Below are 17,233 nucleotides of genomic sequence, written 5' to 3' on the forward strand. Positions count from 1 at the left end.
TCTTTACGCTAAAGATTTTTTTAGTTCTTTCAAAAGAGATATTTATTTTAATATAATGGTTTTTGCAGTTCAGGGACCATTCTTAAAGAACTGGAATAAAATTAGATCTTTAGCGTAAAGAGCGAAAAATTGACGACCGGGTGAAGCCCCTTTTATACGTAATAATTTCTGTTCGTTTTAAATTCTAATGCTGCTCCTTGCTTTCAGTTGAAAAAAACTTTTTATTTCTGATCGTTTCTTAATTTATGTTGAGAAATCTGGCACGCCCTTCATGGAAAATTCCCTTCCTCCATGAAAAGATCCTCCCATATAACCCAAATCCCTCCACCAGAAAAATCCCCCATGAAAACGTCAGCATACCTTGCAATAAAAAAATACTATATGTAAACAATGGGCAAATTTCACAACTTACAGCCCTTCCCACGGGGATTGTGGGAGGGGGAATTTTACACCTAAAGACATAGTTATTAGATTTTTCGACTATTTTGAACAAAATACTATCTCAAAATTTTGAACCGGTAACTTTAAGAAAAATGGGCATAGGAGGGGCCTATTTGCCCTCCAATTTATTTGTCACTTAAAAAGGGCAAAAGAACTTTTAATTTCCGTTTGTATGAACCCTCTTGCGATATTCTTGGATCACTGGGTCGATAGAAACACCCCTGGGAAGAAAAAAAAAAACAAGTAAACACACATCCATGATCTTTCTTCTGGCAAAAAATACAATACTCCACATTTTAGCAGACAGGAGCTTGAAACCTCTACAATAGAGTTCTCCAATATGCTGAACCTGATAGTTGGATTTTCATTGATATTCTATAGCTTTTAGGGGGTCTTTCCCCCCTTTTTTCGAAAATGAGGCACATTTTCTCAGGCTCACAACTTTTGATGAGTAACATTAAACTTGATGAAACTTATATATTTGAAACCAGCATAAAAATCCGATGCTCTTGACGAATATATTGGTATCAAAATTCCGTTTTTTAGAGTTTCGATTACTAATGAGGCGGGTCGCTCCTTACGTACAGTTCGTCACGATGAACTGTTTGATGAAACTTTTTAAGAACCGCACAAAATAGTTTCACTCCAGTTAGTGCAGAGGATAGAATTGTGCACGAAGGCTCAGGGGTTTAATCATTTCACCATAGTGAATAGTGAGAAAAACAAAACGACAAACATAATGAAGCATAGGAAAAAAAAAATACTATATGTAAACAATGGGCAAATTTCACAACTTACAGCCCTTCCCACGGGGATTGTGGGAGGGGGAATTTTACACCTAAAGACATAGTTATTAGATTTTTCGACTATTTTGAACAAAATACTATCTCAAAATTTTGAACCGGTAACTTTAAGAAAAATGGGCATAGGAGGGGCCTATTTGCCCTCCAGTTTATTTGTCACTTAAAAAGGGCAAAAGAACTTTTAATTTCCGTTTGTATGAACCCTCTTGCGATATTCTTGGATCACTGGGTCGATAGAAACACCCCTGGGAAGAAAAAAAAAAACAAGTAAACACACATCCATGATCTTTCTTCTGGCAAAAAATACAATACTCCACATTTTAGCAGACAGGAGCTTGAAACCTCTACAATAGAGTTCTCCAATATGCTGAACCTGATAGTTGGATTTTCATTGATATTCTATAGCTTTTAGGGGGTCTTTCCCCCCTTTTTTCGAAAATGAGGCACATTTTCTCAGGCTCACAACTTTTGATGAGTAACATTAAACTTGATGAAACTTATATATTTGAAACCAGCATAAAAATCCGATGCTCTTGACGAATATATTGGTATCAAATTCCGTTTTTTAGAGTTTCGATTACTAATGAGGCGGGTCGCTCCTTACGTACAGTTCGTCACGATGAACTGTTTGATGAAACTTTTTAAGAACCGCACAAAATAGTTTCACTCCAGTTAGTGCAGAGGATAGAATTGTGCACGAAGGCTCAGGGGTTTAATCATTTCACCATAGTGAATAGTGAGAAAAACAAAACGACAAACATAATGAAGCATAGGAAAAAAAAATTCCCATAGGAAAATAATTTCAGAGTGAAGAAAAAAAATCAAAACACAGTGCCGTTTCTTTTTGTAAAAAAAAAAATTAAAAAAGAAGAAATACATCTTTAATTCTTTGTTTTAAAATCAAATTTAGTCACACTTAAGAAAGTAGCTCCAGGCGAGTAGTTTCGACATAAAAGGCTAATTGAGCGGACAGGTTTGTATATCGACATACTTGCGGAAAATTTGCTAGCTCAACAGAAATGTGCCTTTAGGCTTAGGTATTTATTTGACCTGTTCCCAAATAAGAAGCGACATATCTCAGAATCGAATGGAAATTTCAAAGAAATACCATTTCTTGTGTAGGTACGATAAATGGTATTATAAACTATGTGCATTTTCATTTCAAGAATTTTGGGAAGAATTACCTGAATTCTCCTACAGAACCGTTTTCGTTTGTCTTTCTTCCTCATTGGATGCATAATTTTACGTGTGGAGAGAATATTACAATGGAATTGTCAAGTAAATAATTTGAATAAGTGAGTATAACAATAAGTAATCTTCTTATAATATACAGCTTTGAGTGGTTCCGGAACCCCATATCTTCGCTCCTCCAATCACTAAGTGCCAAGGGGTTGAGATAAGGAGCGTAATTTGCTATGGGGAAGTGGGGGCAACATCCTCTCCCAGACCTTAGTTTTCCTTCAGGCCCCAGTTGGTCTCCCCTCCCGGCTGAAATTTAGTTTCTCCAAAAATGTTGTCAAAACTACGATAAGCCTGCATAATTCAAGCATCCACTGAAACAGATCAGTTTTCTTTAGTACATCTTTTTATTACCTTTTTTATTAGTATACGGCTAGTTTTTCAGTTTTCTCTGTCATTTTCACTTGATTTGGGAAAATTGTCTCCGACTTTGACCCACCTCCCACACATGATTTTGATAAAATTATGCCATTCATTGGAGTACGGTATTATAATAATACAATACATAATGGGAAAAAAAATGGGGAAATAGGATACCAAGTGATGGAATTTCCAATGTTGATGTCATTTTTGGACTTGAATTAATGGGAAACGACCTTTCGATTATATACTTTTTTGAATTATATATTATATTATTATATATAACAAATGGTATTTTTACCCCTCCTTACCTCACGTAGGGTGGAAATTGGGTACTAAGCGATGGAATTTTTAATTCAATTTCTCAAATAAAACAGAAATGAAAGTGAATAGTCCCATTTAACTTAAAAACAACAGATAGCCTACTACTATGGATGAAGAGACGAAAGCTGAAACTAACGGATATTAGAATAACACAGTAACAAATAAATTAACTAAAAGTTGTCACAGTATGGGCTTACCACACAACAAGTTCAATTTAATTTTGATATTTTACTATCCTAAAAATTTAAGCTTAAATAACACTATTTTATTAAATCTTAGCAATTTTTAAAGCGAACTATTTAATCTATTGAAGCCATATTTTGAATTGACATATGAATAAACAATTGATCAGTTTATTGTCTGTATATTTTTTATCCAGAGAGGAATATGCTTAAAAGGAAGAAATTGTGAATAAAAATTTATAGCATATCGGAGTAATGAAACCAGATTGGTTGTAGACAACAATTATTTTTGAATGTTACAGTGATAGAAAGGAGAAACTATTTAAAATATATATCACGGGAAATCCCTGTTAAAAGCCAAAACTCAAGGTCTATCTACATCCGCCCGCCAAATACTTCCTGAAAGTTTTAACTTGATTCCCAATCTGTTCCTGTGATACTGCTGATACGCAATTTAGATAATGCCCTTCGATATACTTCTACCCCCGTCCCCTAGTCACAATTAGAGGTACGCCTCGTCTCCGCAACACCCGAACCATGGATATTATGAAAGGTATCAAAGGGCAAGAAGGGTAGAGGGGAGGGCTGGTTCCCCTTCAATCATATTCAGCCCTTAAAAAGTACATTAGAATTTTCAATTTGCAACTTATTGAGCCTTCTCCCAAATGTCTACAACCATAGCTTCCAAACAAAGTAATCAGAAACAAAAACACAGGAGAGGCACATAACTCTTTACTAAGATAATACTCATGCATTGCCTCTGAATATAAATTTTAATAAATCAAAAGTAAGCTGGGTTTGCATTTTCTAGATCTCCTGGGTATATCTTATATAATTTCTATTAAACCCATGTCAATTCACTAGAATTTACCCTGTCATTATCATCATCTTATATTCTTGATCAATGCTTCTATAGTTATATTATTGCTAAAAGATCTGTTGCAATAATCAGGTAATTAAAAGAACCTTCAGCAACAGGTTCTCAAATAATATATAATTAACAAGAAGCATTAAAGGACACATCTAGACAATTTAAAAAAAAATTGCAAATATTTCATAAAATAAAAGTTTTTAGTGCGTTTTAGCATAGGGAATGTAAACAAAATTTATTGTCAAAAGAAGGCAATTAATTTGCAAGGAAGGGTAAAGGGGAAAAAATAATAAAGATAACCGGCTGTGAAGAGATTGAAAGCTTTTTCCAAAATTTCAATTCTGAATTTAGCAAGAATATGCCCAGCTAATGACATTCTTACCTATGAGAAAAATAAGGATGAGTAAAAATATCCAAGCTTTCCGGGTGAGGTAAAATCGTAAGTTGAGTACCCTTTTTTTTCAAGGCCTTCTATGTTCATTCTTTTGTCAAAGTATTTTATCATCAACAAAACTATGAGAAACTTTTTTTTTAAATAGCTACTACCTGTTTTGTCTGAAAAACCTTTAGAAACGTTGAGATGCTAAAGCTATGCTAGACCCATATCTTAGGATATTTTAAGACAATTAGGAGCAGGATTTTTAAACTTATCTAGCTTCAACAGGGATACCATATGAGTTAGTGCGGTGCTATATACGAGAATAACATTGCTGCGGTTAACGTAGGAATGAGGTTAGTAGTTGGTTTCGTATTGAATCAAGAGTTAATCAGTTACACGCTCTACCCCCATTCATATGGATCATTTTGACGGATTCTGTCTAAAACAGTATGAAACTAGACATGGGAGAGCATGGAATCAAATACAAAAGTAAAACTCTCTCAAGCTTAGATTATAGTGATGATTTGAGTGTCCTTGATGAAAATGTGAGCAAAATCAATGATTTCTTGGAGGTTTTGAGTGTTTAGAGTGAGGGAACATGTTTAGAAATTAATGTTAAGAAGATGAAGTTGCTATGACTAGGAGTAGGTAGAGGTGAAGAGGTGATGCTGGGTAACAAGAAGATTGAGTGAGTGGATAGCTTCATTTACCTAGGTAGCACTACTAGCAAAAATGGTGGATGCAGTAAAGAGGTTAAAAATAGAATATCCAAGGCCCAGGTTTTCTTCTGCTGTTGGAAAAAGTTTAGAAGAATAGGAAGGTAAGTGTGCGGAAGAGGAGTTCTTAGATGTTTTCCAGAGGAATTGTCTATGCATTTTTCTTGGGTATTTGTCTCACAGACGATATTTCAAACAGTAGGCTATAAGGAAAAGCGTTTCTATTCCACTTTCTATGGCTATAATGAAAGAAAGATCCGTTCTTTTCGGCCAAAGGAAAAGCAGACTGTCCCCAAAATAGGATGGGATGAGGCCGTAACAAAGGGCTTAAGGGAAATTAAAACTTCTTGGGAGAAAGTAAAATGGGAGGCTTTAAACAGATTGAAATGACCCCAGACGGCTTGACTGCAGTGAATTGTTAGTAGTAAGAGTAGTAGGAATAGTACTTTAAGAGGGAATGGTGACATTAGCTTGGCAAAGAGCTTTTATAACATAGACGTTCCATTCCAAAATCAGACAAATTTCCACTCGGATTGTCTAAAGTTTTAGGCTAATACACGTAAATACCACGATCTATAGAAAATAGAGGATGGGCATTGACCAAATAGCAGGATATTCCACGGAATCTACTAGTTAAAATACTATGCATAGTGAAGTTTGCAAAATAAAGGAAGTAGAAAACCCATATCCAAATCAGAGAAGAACCCGAAAAGCTTTTCAATTTTTTTTCCTACCTGATCATGAGACGATGCATCATCTTCAGTCCTTTTCAAGTCTTCGTTGCTTGGTGGTATGTGCAGAGTATTCCTAACTAAAATAAGGATCATCTCAATTTGGGTTTTGTCATCCTCTTGCCGACTGTCCCAATCCTTAAAAGGAAACAAAAATCTGACAAACAATAATCTATAGGCTACTCGGAAAGAATATAGAAGAAAATACTATCTTCAACTCAGAAAATGGAATAAAAACAATATAATAAAAAATTCCATTTGATAAGCTACTGAGAATAAAGTTTTCTTAATCATTTTTTTTCTTTTAAATTGGGGTTGGGGCTTTCACAGCTTTCGATATCGACAATTTTGACACACATGATTCTCCACTTCCTTGGTTTTAACTTCCATATTTTGTTGCAATATCTGCAATATTTGTTGCAAGTACAAATTAAGCAAGATTGATCAGATATTTTTAAATTTATATTAATTCCTTGAATAAGATTAAACAAAAAAAAAACTAATTTTTTTTTAGCTGAAAGTAAGGAGCGACATTAAAGCTTAAAACGAACAGAAATTACTCCGTATATGAAATGGAATGTCCCCTCCGAAATCCCCCGCTCTTTACGCTAAAGCTTTTAATTGTTTTAAAAAGCAGAATTGTGGCAAAGAGTCAAACTTTAGCGTAAAGAGCGAGGGATTGCGGAGGGGACAACCCATTTCATATACGGAGTAATTTCTGTTCGTTTTAAGTTTTAATGTCGCTCCTTACTTTCAGCTAAAAAATTAGTTTTTTTTTATTTAATAGCTGAACGTTTTTGAATTAATGCATGTTTGGTTTTGGCTCTCTGCACATAAATTATTAAAATGAAATTTGTATATTAATTCTTTTTTTTTGGCTAAATGGCTTCCTCTTAGTTTTGATCAGACGATTTTGAGAAATAAGGGGTGGAGAAAGAGGCCTAGTTGCCCTCCAATTTTTCAGTTACTTGAAAAGGCAACTAGAACTTTTAATTTTTAACCAACGTTTTTATTAGCAAAAAATATACGTAACTTAAGTATTAACTTACGTAACAAACTTTCATAATCTTATATTTTTATTATGTATACGAGGGAGTTTGTACCCACGTTAATTCCTCGCTCTTTACACTAAATCGTAAATTTTGTCCCAATTCTTTAAGAATTCAGAAAGGCCGTAGAATAAATAGTTGAAATTACTAAAAATAGTTTAGCATAAAGAGCGAGGTATTTATCTCCTCCTAAATACCTCGCTCTTTATGCTAAAGTATTTCTAGAACCCCTCATATGCGTAATAATCTCTGTTCGTTTTGAGTTTCAATGCTACTCCTTCCTTTCATTTGAAAAAACGTTTTCATGTTTATTTTTCATTGTTTTCTTATAGTAATGATAGAAAATCCTGCGCCCTTTTCATTGAATTTTCCTTCCCCCATGACAGATTCCTCCAAGGAAAGACCCTCCAACATAGCCCCCTCCCCTCAGCCCCACCCCAAACAAAATAAAATCCCCCTGAAAACGTCTGTACACTTCCCAATAACCATTACTATATGTAAACACTGGTCAAAGTTTGTAACTTGCAGTCCTTCCCCCAGGGATTGTGGGGGAGTAAGTCATCCCCAAAGACATAGTTATTATGGTTTTCGACTATGCTGAATAAAATGGCTATCTAAAAATTTTGATCCGTTGACTTTGGGAAACAATGAGCGTGGGAGGGGGCCTAGATGCCCTCCAATTTTTTTGGTCACTTAAAAAGGGCACTAGAACTTTTCATTTCCGTTAGAATGAGCCCTCTTGTGACATTCTAGGGCCACTTGGTCGATACGATGACCCCTGGAAAAAAAACAAAAAAAAAAAAAAACAAATGAACACGCACCCGTGATTTGTCTTCTGGCAAAAAATACAAAATTCCACATTTTTGTAGATAGGAGCTTGAAACTTCTACAGTAGGGTTCTCTGATACGCTGAATCTGATGGTGTTATTTTCGTTAATATTCTACAACTTTTTAGGGGGTGTTTCCCCCTATTTTCGTAAATAAGGCAAATTTTTTCAGGCTCGTAACTTTTGATGGGTAAGACTAAACTTGATGTAACTTAATATATTTAAAATCAGCATTAAAATGCGATTCTTTGATGTAGCTATTGATATCAAAATTTAATTTTTTAGAGTTTTGGTTACTATTGAGCCGGGTCGCTCCTTACTACAGTTCGTTACCACGAACTGTTTGATACAAAATAAATTCAAGCATGATGCTTTTTAGGTATTTTGAAGAGTACTTACTTGTAACTGACTTTTCCCTCTTACCTGACTGAATACAAAAAGCAGATAAATAGACAACTACTTTCAGACGTAGTATGATATCCAGAAATTTATTCCATTGGCTTTCAGACAGGCAAAATTCCAAAGGAATATTGCTAAAAAGCTAGTTTTTATAAATATTCTCTAACAAATGCAATTCCTTTGGCAATTTTGTAAAACAAACAAAAAGGAAATAAAATAGGACAATTTGGAATCTTCCTTTATATACACACACACTAGTTATCCAGTTAAAGAAGAATGAGGTGGTAAATTTTAATACTTGAAAAAAACGCAGGATATTCCATATGGGGACAACGACGGCGTAGTTTGTTTGGAAGATCTTATCTGGGATATTCGGAGGGAGCCAGTTATCGTCAAACAAGGATTAAATAAATTTATAATCTATATAATCTAATTTCCACTATCCGACCTCAGTAATTTTCATTAAACAAAACTCCTGAAACATAGAATCAAAGAGAAAATCGTACAAGGATAAACTCATAAATATCGCAACATGGCAATCATTTAAGCATCATTTTCCTTTATATTTCTTCTCAGCAATCGAAAACCTTATTCGAGGGTAAAAATTGTTTTTGACGAGCCAAAAATCGTAAACTATAGAATTATGGTGATCGTGAAGAGCTCTTGTTTTTAAAAGAGGCCAAGTAAAGCCCCTAGCAAAGTGACAATTGTAAATCCTTATGGTGATCATAAAATCGACACTTGAGGACGGTAGGACCTCGTTAAGGTATGATCAGACCCATGGAATTTTCCTAGAAGTTTAAAAGAAAATTTGAAGGCTGAAAATAAACTCTGGTCAGACGTAAGACGATGGCTTGTGAACCCAACAGCTCAGATTCTTCCATCAATTTATGCTCCATCCAAATTGTATTTTTCACAATTATTATTACTCCAGCAAAATGGCAATAGTTCAATAGGTTGGTTTCCATCGAGAGACTGCGTTCCTGTTTAAACTTTGTCAATTAGAGTTTAAAAATTTTACCATATTAGGCTAAACGATAGTTGTCTATTTGTTGACAAAGAACACTGTCTTGTAGCCAAATGCAAGAATGTGCCTATCCCTATGCAGGATAGGCTAAGGAGGACAATCAAGCCTTGATAGGGGAATTTTGCATTGTCAGATTAGTAGAGGGTATATATAGGAATCTGACTCTATTAGTTCAAAATTTGTCCCTTCTTATTTAAATCAACATATACTGCAATTTTTAAGTCTGTTCTGGTTGGATGGCTTTGTTCAGCCACTTCAGATAGCCTAATCTAGTGGTCGGCAAAGTTCGACTCTGGAGTCACCTGTGGCTCATTGGTCCCTTAAGTGTCGCTCAGGCACAAACATCCCCAGAAGGCCCAATCGTATTTTCGTTAACAATAAAAGCTTGATGAAAAAAAAAAAAGAAAATGTATCCTACTTTGAAATTAAAATTCTTCTATAAATCTTGAACAAGCATAAAATTTTTGTTTAAGTTAGAGGATTTTAAGAACAAAGCAGATATTCTGAAAACAATTAAGGATTTACCATTGTCTTCCAAAACCACTAAAGATAGATCAATTAAGGTTTGTTCGAATATATAATTCGAACAATACTATATAAATAATAGGATTGTTACTTCTCTAAGGTAAGACCCATAAGAAGATATCACAAGTGCGGTAACTAAGTGTATGGATAAGCATCATATTTCCCTTGATAAAATTGTGTTGATTTTAACGAAAAAGGCTTGTTGTAAAAAAAGGGCTTGTTGCTTTTTTTAAGGAAAAATTAATCATGAGGTACTTGCTTACCATTGTATGATTCATCAAAAAGCGCCAAGGTACGTTTGTCATCAAGAGGGGACGTTTTAAAACGTTTTACGACCCTTTTTCTGTAAATTACAACATTTCTCCTTGAGAAGGGAGTTCACTATCAAAAACTTATGTCATGGTAGATGTTACGTCTCATTTAAATCGGCCTATTCGTAAACTGAAATTGGGATAGGAAACTTTTTTTTATGTCCAACTTTTGCTTTATCCACTTTTTTATGATTTTCAAAGGGAAACGTTGTTTTGCTTTCCAAGCCTGCTGAAGCATCACCAATTAATGAATTTATCTATTGATAAACACATAAACTTAAACAATAAAACAACAATTTCAAATATGAGAGAAGCATTTTTCAGCTTCACTTTCAGGAATTTAAAAACAGCAGAGCAACTATAGCATTTGTCAAAAGCCCTCTTAATACTACGGTAAGCGGGTAGAAATTTCCTCTTGAAATTAACATTGGTAGCTTTGAAATACAGCTGCTGGATTCAAAAATCAAGGATATGGCACCCTGAATTCGATGGTCTTTGTGTTGAATTTTATATATTGGAGAAGAAAAATGCGATCTTAGTTCCCAACACAAGTGGTCCGCTTAGAATGACCTGGAGAAGGAAGACATGAGCAGTTTCAGAGCTTGGAACAGTATTCCTTACTCTTGCAGAAATAGCTTGCGTTTGCTGTTCTTTCCCTTTTCAGTTCTGCATGCATACGCGAAACATTTTTTGTCAAGTATGAACATTATCAAAAGTAAATTGAGAATTGAATTGAATTTATTGGAAAAGAAACAAACAAAAATATATTTAACAAAATCCACAGTACACCACACACAAAACAACAAACGCTTCGACTTAGTCTCCCCCGTAAGGCTCTATTGGCCAGAAAAAAAAAACAGGGGAGAAACAAAACGAAATCACCTAAAAATACATCCATCAATTTTTTCTAAATAACAAATTCACATCACTAATCCAATAATCCCTCCCACCAAAAAAAGCTAGGCAGGGGAGTAGTACAAAATTGAACCTATACAAATAAACAACAGACCCAACTTGAAGGCGTCAATTCCTCGGGAAACCGGGGAAAACTTAACTATTGGCAAGAAATTCTCTGAACATACTTTTTGAAAATCCCAAACGATTGGCAGCCCTTTGAAGTCTCTGGAAGAGTGTTCCAAATTATGTTACAAGCTATTACGGGGTTAGAGTCAGACCGCATTGACAGTAATAGAATCTGTAAATTATTGGAAGTGCGGAAATAACAAGTCGATTGCTCAGAAATCGACTACATGGGGCAGCAGAAAGCAGGCTATGTAACCTCAAAAATCCAAAGAAGCAGAAGACTGAAAATATAGAGATCTCAACTCTAGCAAGAATTTAAGTAGGGAACGATTAGTATCCTGTATAAAAGTCCTTGCTTTATCATCTAGTTTATTAATGAGAACTTTGAATCATGCCAAAAATTAAAACGACAATTTACAAACCTGACTGGCTCAAACTTTGCAAGGAGATATAAGGATATTGTTCGCTTAAATAAATATTTAATATGTATGAAATTTAGTTTTATTTGGTGTATTACTTATTTAGTAGAAACAAGTTTACTAAACAAGGAGAATTGACTCCGAATTCTTTAGAAATTATTTTAATGTTCAAATTTGGCTATCTGGCTAATAAGTTTGCCGACCACTGGCCTAATCCAACATTCTATTATGATCTCTTTATCATCTTATCCTTGCTGAAGGAAAGAAATTATTAATGAACATGTGGCCTAATAAACTGATCGTGTGTTTCAACCTAACTGAATTCGCACAAAGTCCTTTGAGGTTTTAAACGCTGTTGTTCAATTCTGTTTTGTTAAAAATCGTTCAAGGAAGATGAAATCTTCAATGAAGATAAAGTACATTTTGACAGGTATTTCTATGGCGACAGTTATATACGGGTAATGCTATGATTTTTGAAAGTGGTAAGGGTCTAACCTTCACCGCTTCCACAAAAAGTATAGACTTTGAGCCAGACGGATGGATTTGATTTTACATCTTACATTACGGAGCAGCAGGAAGTATGGTTTTCGCCTGGAGCCAAAAAGTATGTTTTTCACTTATCCTAAAGCCAGACACTTACAATTCATTTTTGTTTGTGATTTTGGTTAAGATAAATTTATAAGGAATAGAATACTTATACATTTTTCAGCCAAGGGCAAATCCAGGATTTTTTTTTCGAGAAGGGGGGTATTTTTTCAGGGGTTTTACCAAAAAACTTTAAAAATAGGATCAGAACAATTTCATAGCTATTTTTGTTACGTTTTAAAGAGTCGGACATAAATTTCAAAGGGGGGGGGCAAACCACATAACTCCCACCCTCCCCTGGATACGGTCTTGCTTTCAACAACCATCAGGGAAACCCCTAGGCTGTTTAAAAAATCAAAATTTTTTATAACAACAAATGAAAGCATGTGACAGTCATGGCATATTTTACGGCTATTCAAGGATTACTTTCCGTCTCACGACCAGCCCACCTTTTCAATTTGGAAGATTTGCAATTTTTAGCGTAGAAGAAAACAAGTTGTTATTTACTCTTTAGAGAATTTGGAGATAGGTGCGGTCACTTTTTGCATTTATATTTTCTCTCTCGTTTCTTTCTTCACTTCTAATTAGATAATCTGAAACATCAGGTAGGTCCTTAGTCCCTCAATATCAACAAGTTATAAGACAACTTATTATTCAACGATAAATTTATTTATAAATTTACAAATTAACATCAATTTATTGATTCGACACGTGCTACCTTTTCTGCTAAGAGACTTCAGTTTAACTGATTTAGGAAAAAGAGCTTGCCGAAAATCTAAAGACTACATTATTTGACGCCTCTGGGAACTGATAAGTAACGCTAATTTCCGGACGAAAATGACAAAAGACCTTGTAGTGGGAAAAGAAAAATAAGTCGATTCTTCATTATTAAAAGCAATTAAGTGAAATGAAGACACATTAGAAGATGCTACAGAAGCAGGTTTGTCGGTGTGATGAAAAATATTTTCCTCGTCCGAGTTGCAGCAAAAACCGCACCAAGCTTATGTGCTTCAACCAAATGAGAGCTTGAAATACTGCTGTGAAATATGTGCAAGAAAAACATAAATAAAAAAAAACTACCGAAACTAACATGTTGAAAAAGAAGAGATAAAATGTTTTGATAAGACAAGTCTGACTTTCTAAGTTTATTTTTGTGTCTACAAGATACAAAACAACAGTTAATAGGATTGTATACTTCAGAATATAAGATCAGTACCCTAGAATGTCAGGATAGAAATCGAACAACCGAAACTTTTGAAAGCCTTGGTCTGGTCTGATCGATAATACAAGTCCGGTGACTCCTTTTGTTCTAGGCTGATCGAAAATATTTTCAGGTCGGTAAATCCTTCTGTTCAGGGCTGATCAAACACATTTAAAGTCCGGTAACTCCTTTTAGTCCGAACCGTTTTATTATTATTATTATTATTATTATTAATATTATTTATTGGAAAACCCGTCATACAAAAAAGCAAAAGACCGAGCAATAAACGAAAGAAAAAATGAAGAAGAAATACACACTGAGCGCGAAGACAAACACTTAAAAAAACACAACAAAAACACCTTAACCTCTTAACCTCTTTCAAACTGCAGGTTTCAAGTTTTGTACAAGACTAAGCAAAAGAGATAGAGAAAAAAAAAGGAAAACGAACAAACGACAACAACATAAAAAAAGAGGCAGAGACTATTGAAATAGTACATAATACTATTCCTGGGCAGTTATATTTACTTTTTTGTGTTTAGCTATTACTCTAGCTACTGCAATGTCCGGGTCAGCAATTTTAAACTGACGGACGATTTTTCAGTTGCTTTGCCAGGGTAGAAGGTGGAGTAAATATTTTGCGAAACAGACGAAGATTGAGCGTATTTTTGTTTTGTCAGTAATAGTTAACAGTTTCCAAAAGGATGAATTATACAGAATGTGAGGGAGAGCTATTGCAATGAAAAGGCTAGCTAGCAGATGCCGGTTGAATCTGAACTTGCAGAAAATTATTGACGCATAAGATGCGGAAATGCGGCGGGTTGGAGGTACCGGGTGTGGCGTATGGATGAACCTATAGGTAGACCAAGATAGACAAGGTGATTGACAGGTTGAACCAAAGAATTCCCAATTTTGACTGAATTTATTAGATCGCTCTTCCAGTTAAAAAGGACTATTTCCCACTTGGAAGAATTGAAATGTAGACCAAGCTTAAGGTATTCTGCTTCGAGAATAGAAAAAACATCACTGACTCGTTGCAGGGTACGACTAAGATTCAAAACATCGTCAGCATAGCAAATTAGTAACAGATTTCTTGACGATATTTTTTTTCCTGATCAATCGGAAAGCTTGATTTCAACTATTGTTTTACTCCCTTTTGACCAAATTACTTCCTCAGGTCAAAACACGGTACGAAGCAAAGCCAATGAATGACAAAGAAGCAACTTCCTAACCTTCTTTTTGCTACCACATAGACAGGGAATATTTCCACACTCCCAGACCTGTTCTACCAAAACCAATGAGTGAAAAATTAGGCATTTTGCATAATAAATGGTTTTTATCCCTGGAGCTTCACGGAGCTCGTCCCCACTATGGCATATTTGTTGGATCTTTTGATTATTCTGATTCTAAAAATTTGATTCCCTGACATGGATCACACGGGGAGAAAAAGGGCACAGAAGGAGAAATGGGTGCCCTCCGAACATTGTTAGCACTGAAAAGAACCTTATAAACCTTCTAAATTTCGGTCTAATGAACACTCTCCCAAGTTAAATCGAACACCCATTCTATGCGAGGTAGCTAGGTGAAAAAAATGATATATTTGCATTTACATCGCTCATTACTAAGTCAACATTACTGGTTAACCCTGATTTTAACAATAGGAAGAAAAACAGATTGGAGTGCAACTAGCACCCTTCCCAAACTCTTTTTCCCGAAAGACATAAGAATGAAATTTTGAGATAACCTTTTTATTTGTCATAATTTAGAGGCCCTAAGTCCAAGAGAGAAGGGGCTGGTTAAACTCCGGTCACTTTTGACTCTTAGAAAGCGCACTAGAACTTTCGACTTCCAATCAAATGAGCCCCCTTCAAAGTTTATACGACCACCCCTTACATATTAAGTGCCTCGGGTAAAAAATAATAATAATAATACATTGAAGCCTTTCGCCCCTTTACTAAAGGCAACGCTAGAGCGTTGCCTGCTGATGTGGTTTGCTTCGTTTGAATTTTTACTCAGAAAATGAGATGAACTGTTTGATTCCGTTCCTTTTTTTTCTTTTTTTTTTGTTACTGTAAAAGGCTTGTTAAATTTCATTAAAAATCAGACGTCTGGTCATTTTGTTACTCTTTAAAACATCTTATCGACATTTCGAGGTACCCGTTTTGTACTTTGTCTGTGGCTGTTCAACTTTGCACGAGGAAAAATTTTCTGTAGAGGGTGGAATTATACGGTAGGGGAAGGGATTCAACCGAGGGAATTTTCCGATGGGTGGGGGATTTTCCGCGAGGGAATTTTCGGGAGGGAAAACACCAAGTGGGCCTATAGCCCCTCCTACGATCTCAACACATTTTCCCTGTCGACTTTTTAAGTCAACTTTAGAAACAAATGAGTTTACATTTTCTTCAAACTTAGCAGTGGTATTAAAAAGTTGGCCTATGGCAAAGGCTATGAACTTACAGAGATACAATCTACATCCTGGTTTAATGCAAAAACGGGGTAATCCTGTTTGGGGTGAACAAAAGCTTTATGCATTAATTGGGTCCATGGACCCTCCATCTACCTTCGTAAACTGTTAACTAGAAACATAGGTACATTGCATCTTGTTTAAATGATTAGATCAAAAGGGCCAAAGACCCTCAAATGCTGTCTTATCCCTCCAAGAGCCATTTTTTGTAGAAAGGTAGGCATTTTGTACAATGTCTCAACCAGAATCATGCAACAATTTTCAATCTCATGATTAGGGATATGAAGTAGGCCCTTGGAATTCCTCCCCCAAACAGCCCACCCTTTCCTGTATATTTTTGTAAAAAGGTAAGCCTGCTGCACCTTGTTTGAGGCGTGCCTTGTTGAATGCATAAAGAAGGCCAATAGCCCCTCAGAGATCATTTCACCCCTGCTTATTAACTTTCTAGCAGAGCGGCAGGTTTACTAGACATTATTTGAACCTCAATCACACAAGGCGTTTCAGTGGGTACAATTAGAGGAGTAAAGTGGTCCAGGAGCCCCGCCAATACACCCTTCAATTTTTCAGCACAAAGGTATGCATATTGCATCTTGTTTGGAGTGTAATCATGCAAAAATTTTCAATATGTATATTCCCCTTTTTAACTTTTCTATGAACGCACTCAGATCCACTTGAAACTTAATGAGGGACAGTAATTTGACTAAAGGAACAGAAGGGAAAGATTTCCACTTACTTTCCGTATTCAGGTGTCCTAATACGCCTTAAATGTAGTAATCCGGTACCCATAACAAGGAACATTGAAAATGAAATTTTAGAATGCTGACCTGTACAGCCCAGGCTTTAGGTTTAATTACTGAGGTATTTCTCTTCTATCGCAGAAATTTACTTGAAAGAAAGAATCGCAAAGCATACTCAGGGTTGATTGGCTACTTGATTCTGCTACTTTTTTTTACCTTTTATTCATTACCCATGCATTTTAGGCTAGGGACATTTGCTTTCATGCAAGTGGTCACGCAATGATTTAATGCAATAACACAATGTAGTGATATATTGTAGTAACTAATAGTAGTCCTAAATTGTTTATCTCGAAATATCTTGGTGATAGGTGGAAACAAACTGTTATATTATACCATAAGATGAACCGGACATAAATGATAGACGCCATATTTTTAGGTAAAATAGCATAGCTTTATCATACACTTTCGGCATCTTTTTGAAATAGGAACGGACCCTGGGTCAGTCTTTATGTTTTGGAAAAAAGTAATTCAGCAATGGATTGTATACATTTAAGCGTATTTTAAAGGTAGAAACCTAGATTTTGTATCAGAAAATAGACATTAATGTTGGCTCTAAGGAGACA

At 35.3% G+C, this 17,233-nt stretch overlaps 1 protein-coding gene across 2 annotated transcripts in view; it reads right to left on the reverse strand.

The window, feature by feature from the left end:
• LOC136031151 (protein timeless homolog) overlaps nt 1-17,233 on the reverse strand; it is a 123,096-nt gene that overhangs the window by 69,987 nt on the left and 35,876 nt on the right. For both annotated transcript variants that reach the window (XM_065710478.1, XM_065710477.1), the window contains exon 5: nt 6,050-6,184. In XM_065710478.1, the coding sequence (XP_065566550.1) occupies nt 6,050-6,184 (135 nt within the window). The remainder of the gene's footprint in view (nt 1-6,049; nt 6,185-17,233) is intronic.

The sequence above is a fragment of the Artemia franciscana genome, chromosome 9, assembly GCF_032884065.1.
Source record: "Artemia franciscana chromosome 9, ASM3288406v1, whole genome shotgun sequence".
In the NCBI taxonomy this organism is placed as follows: Eukaryota; Metazoa; Arthropoda; class Branchiopoda; order Anostraca; family Artemiidae; genus Artemia; species Artemia franciscana.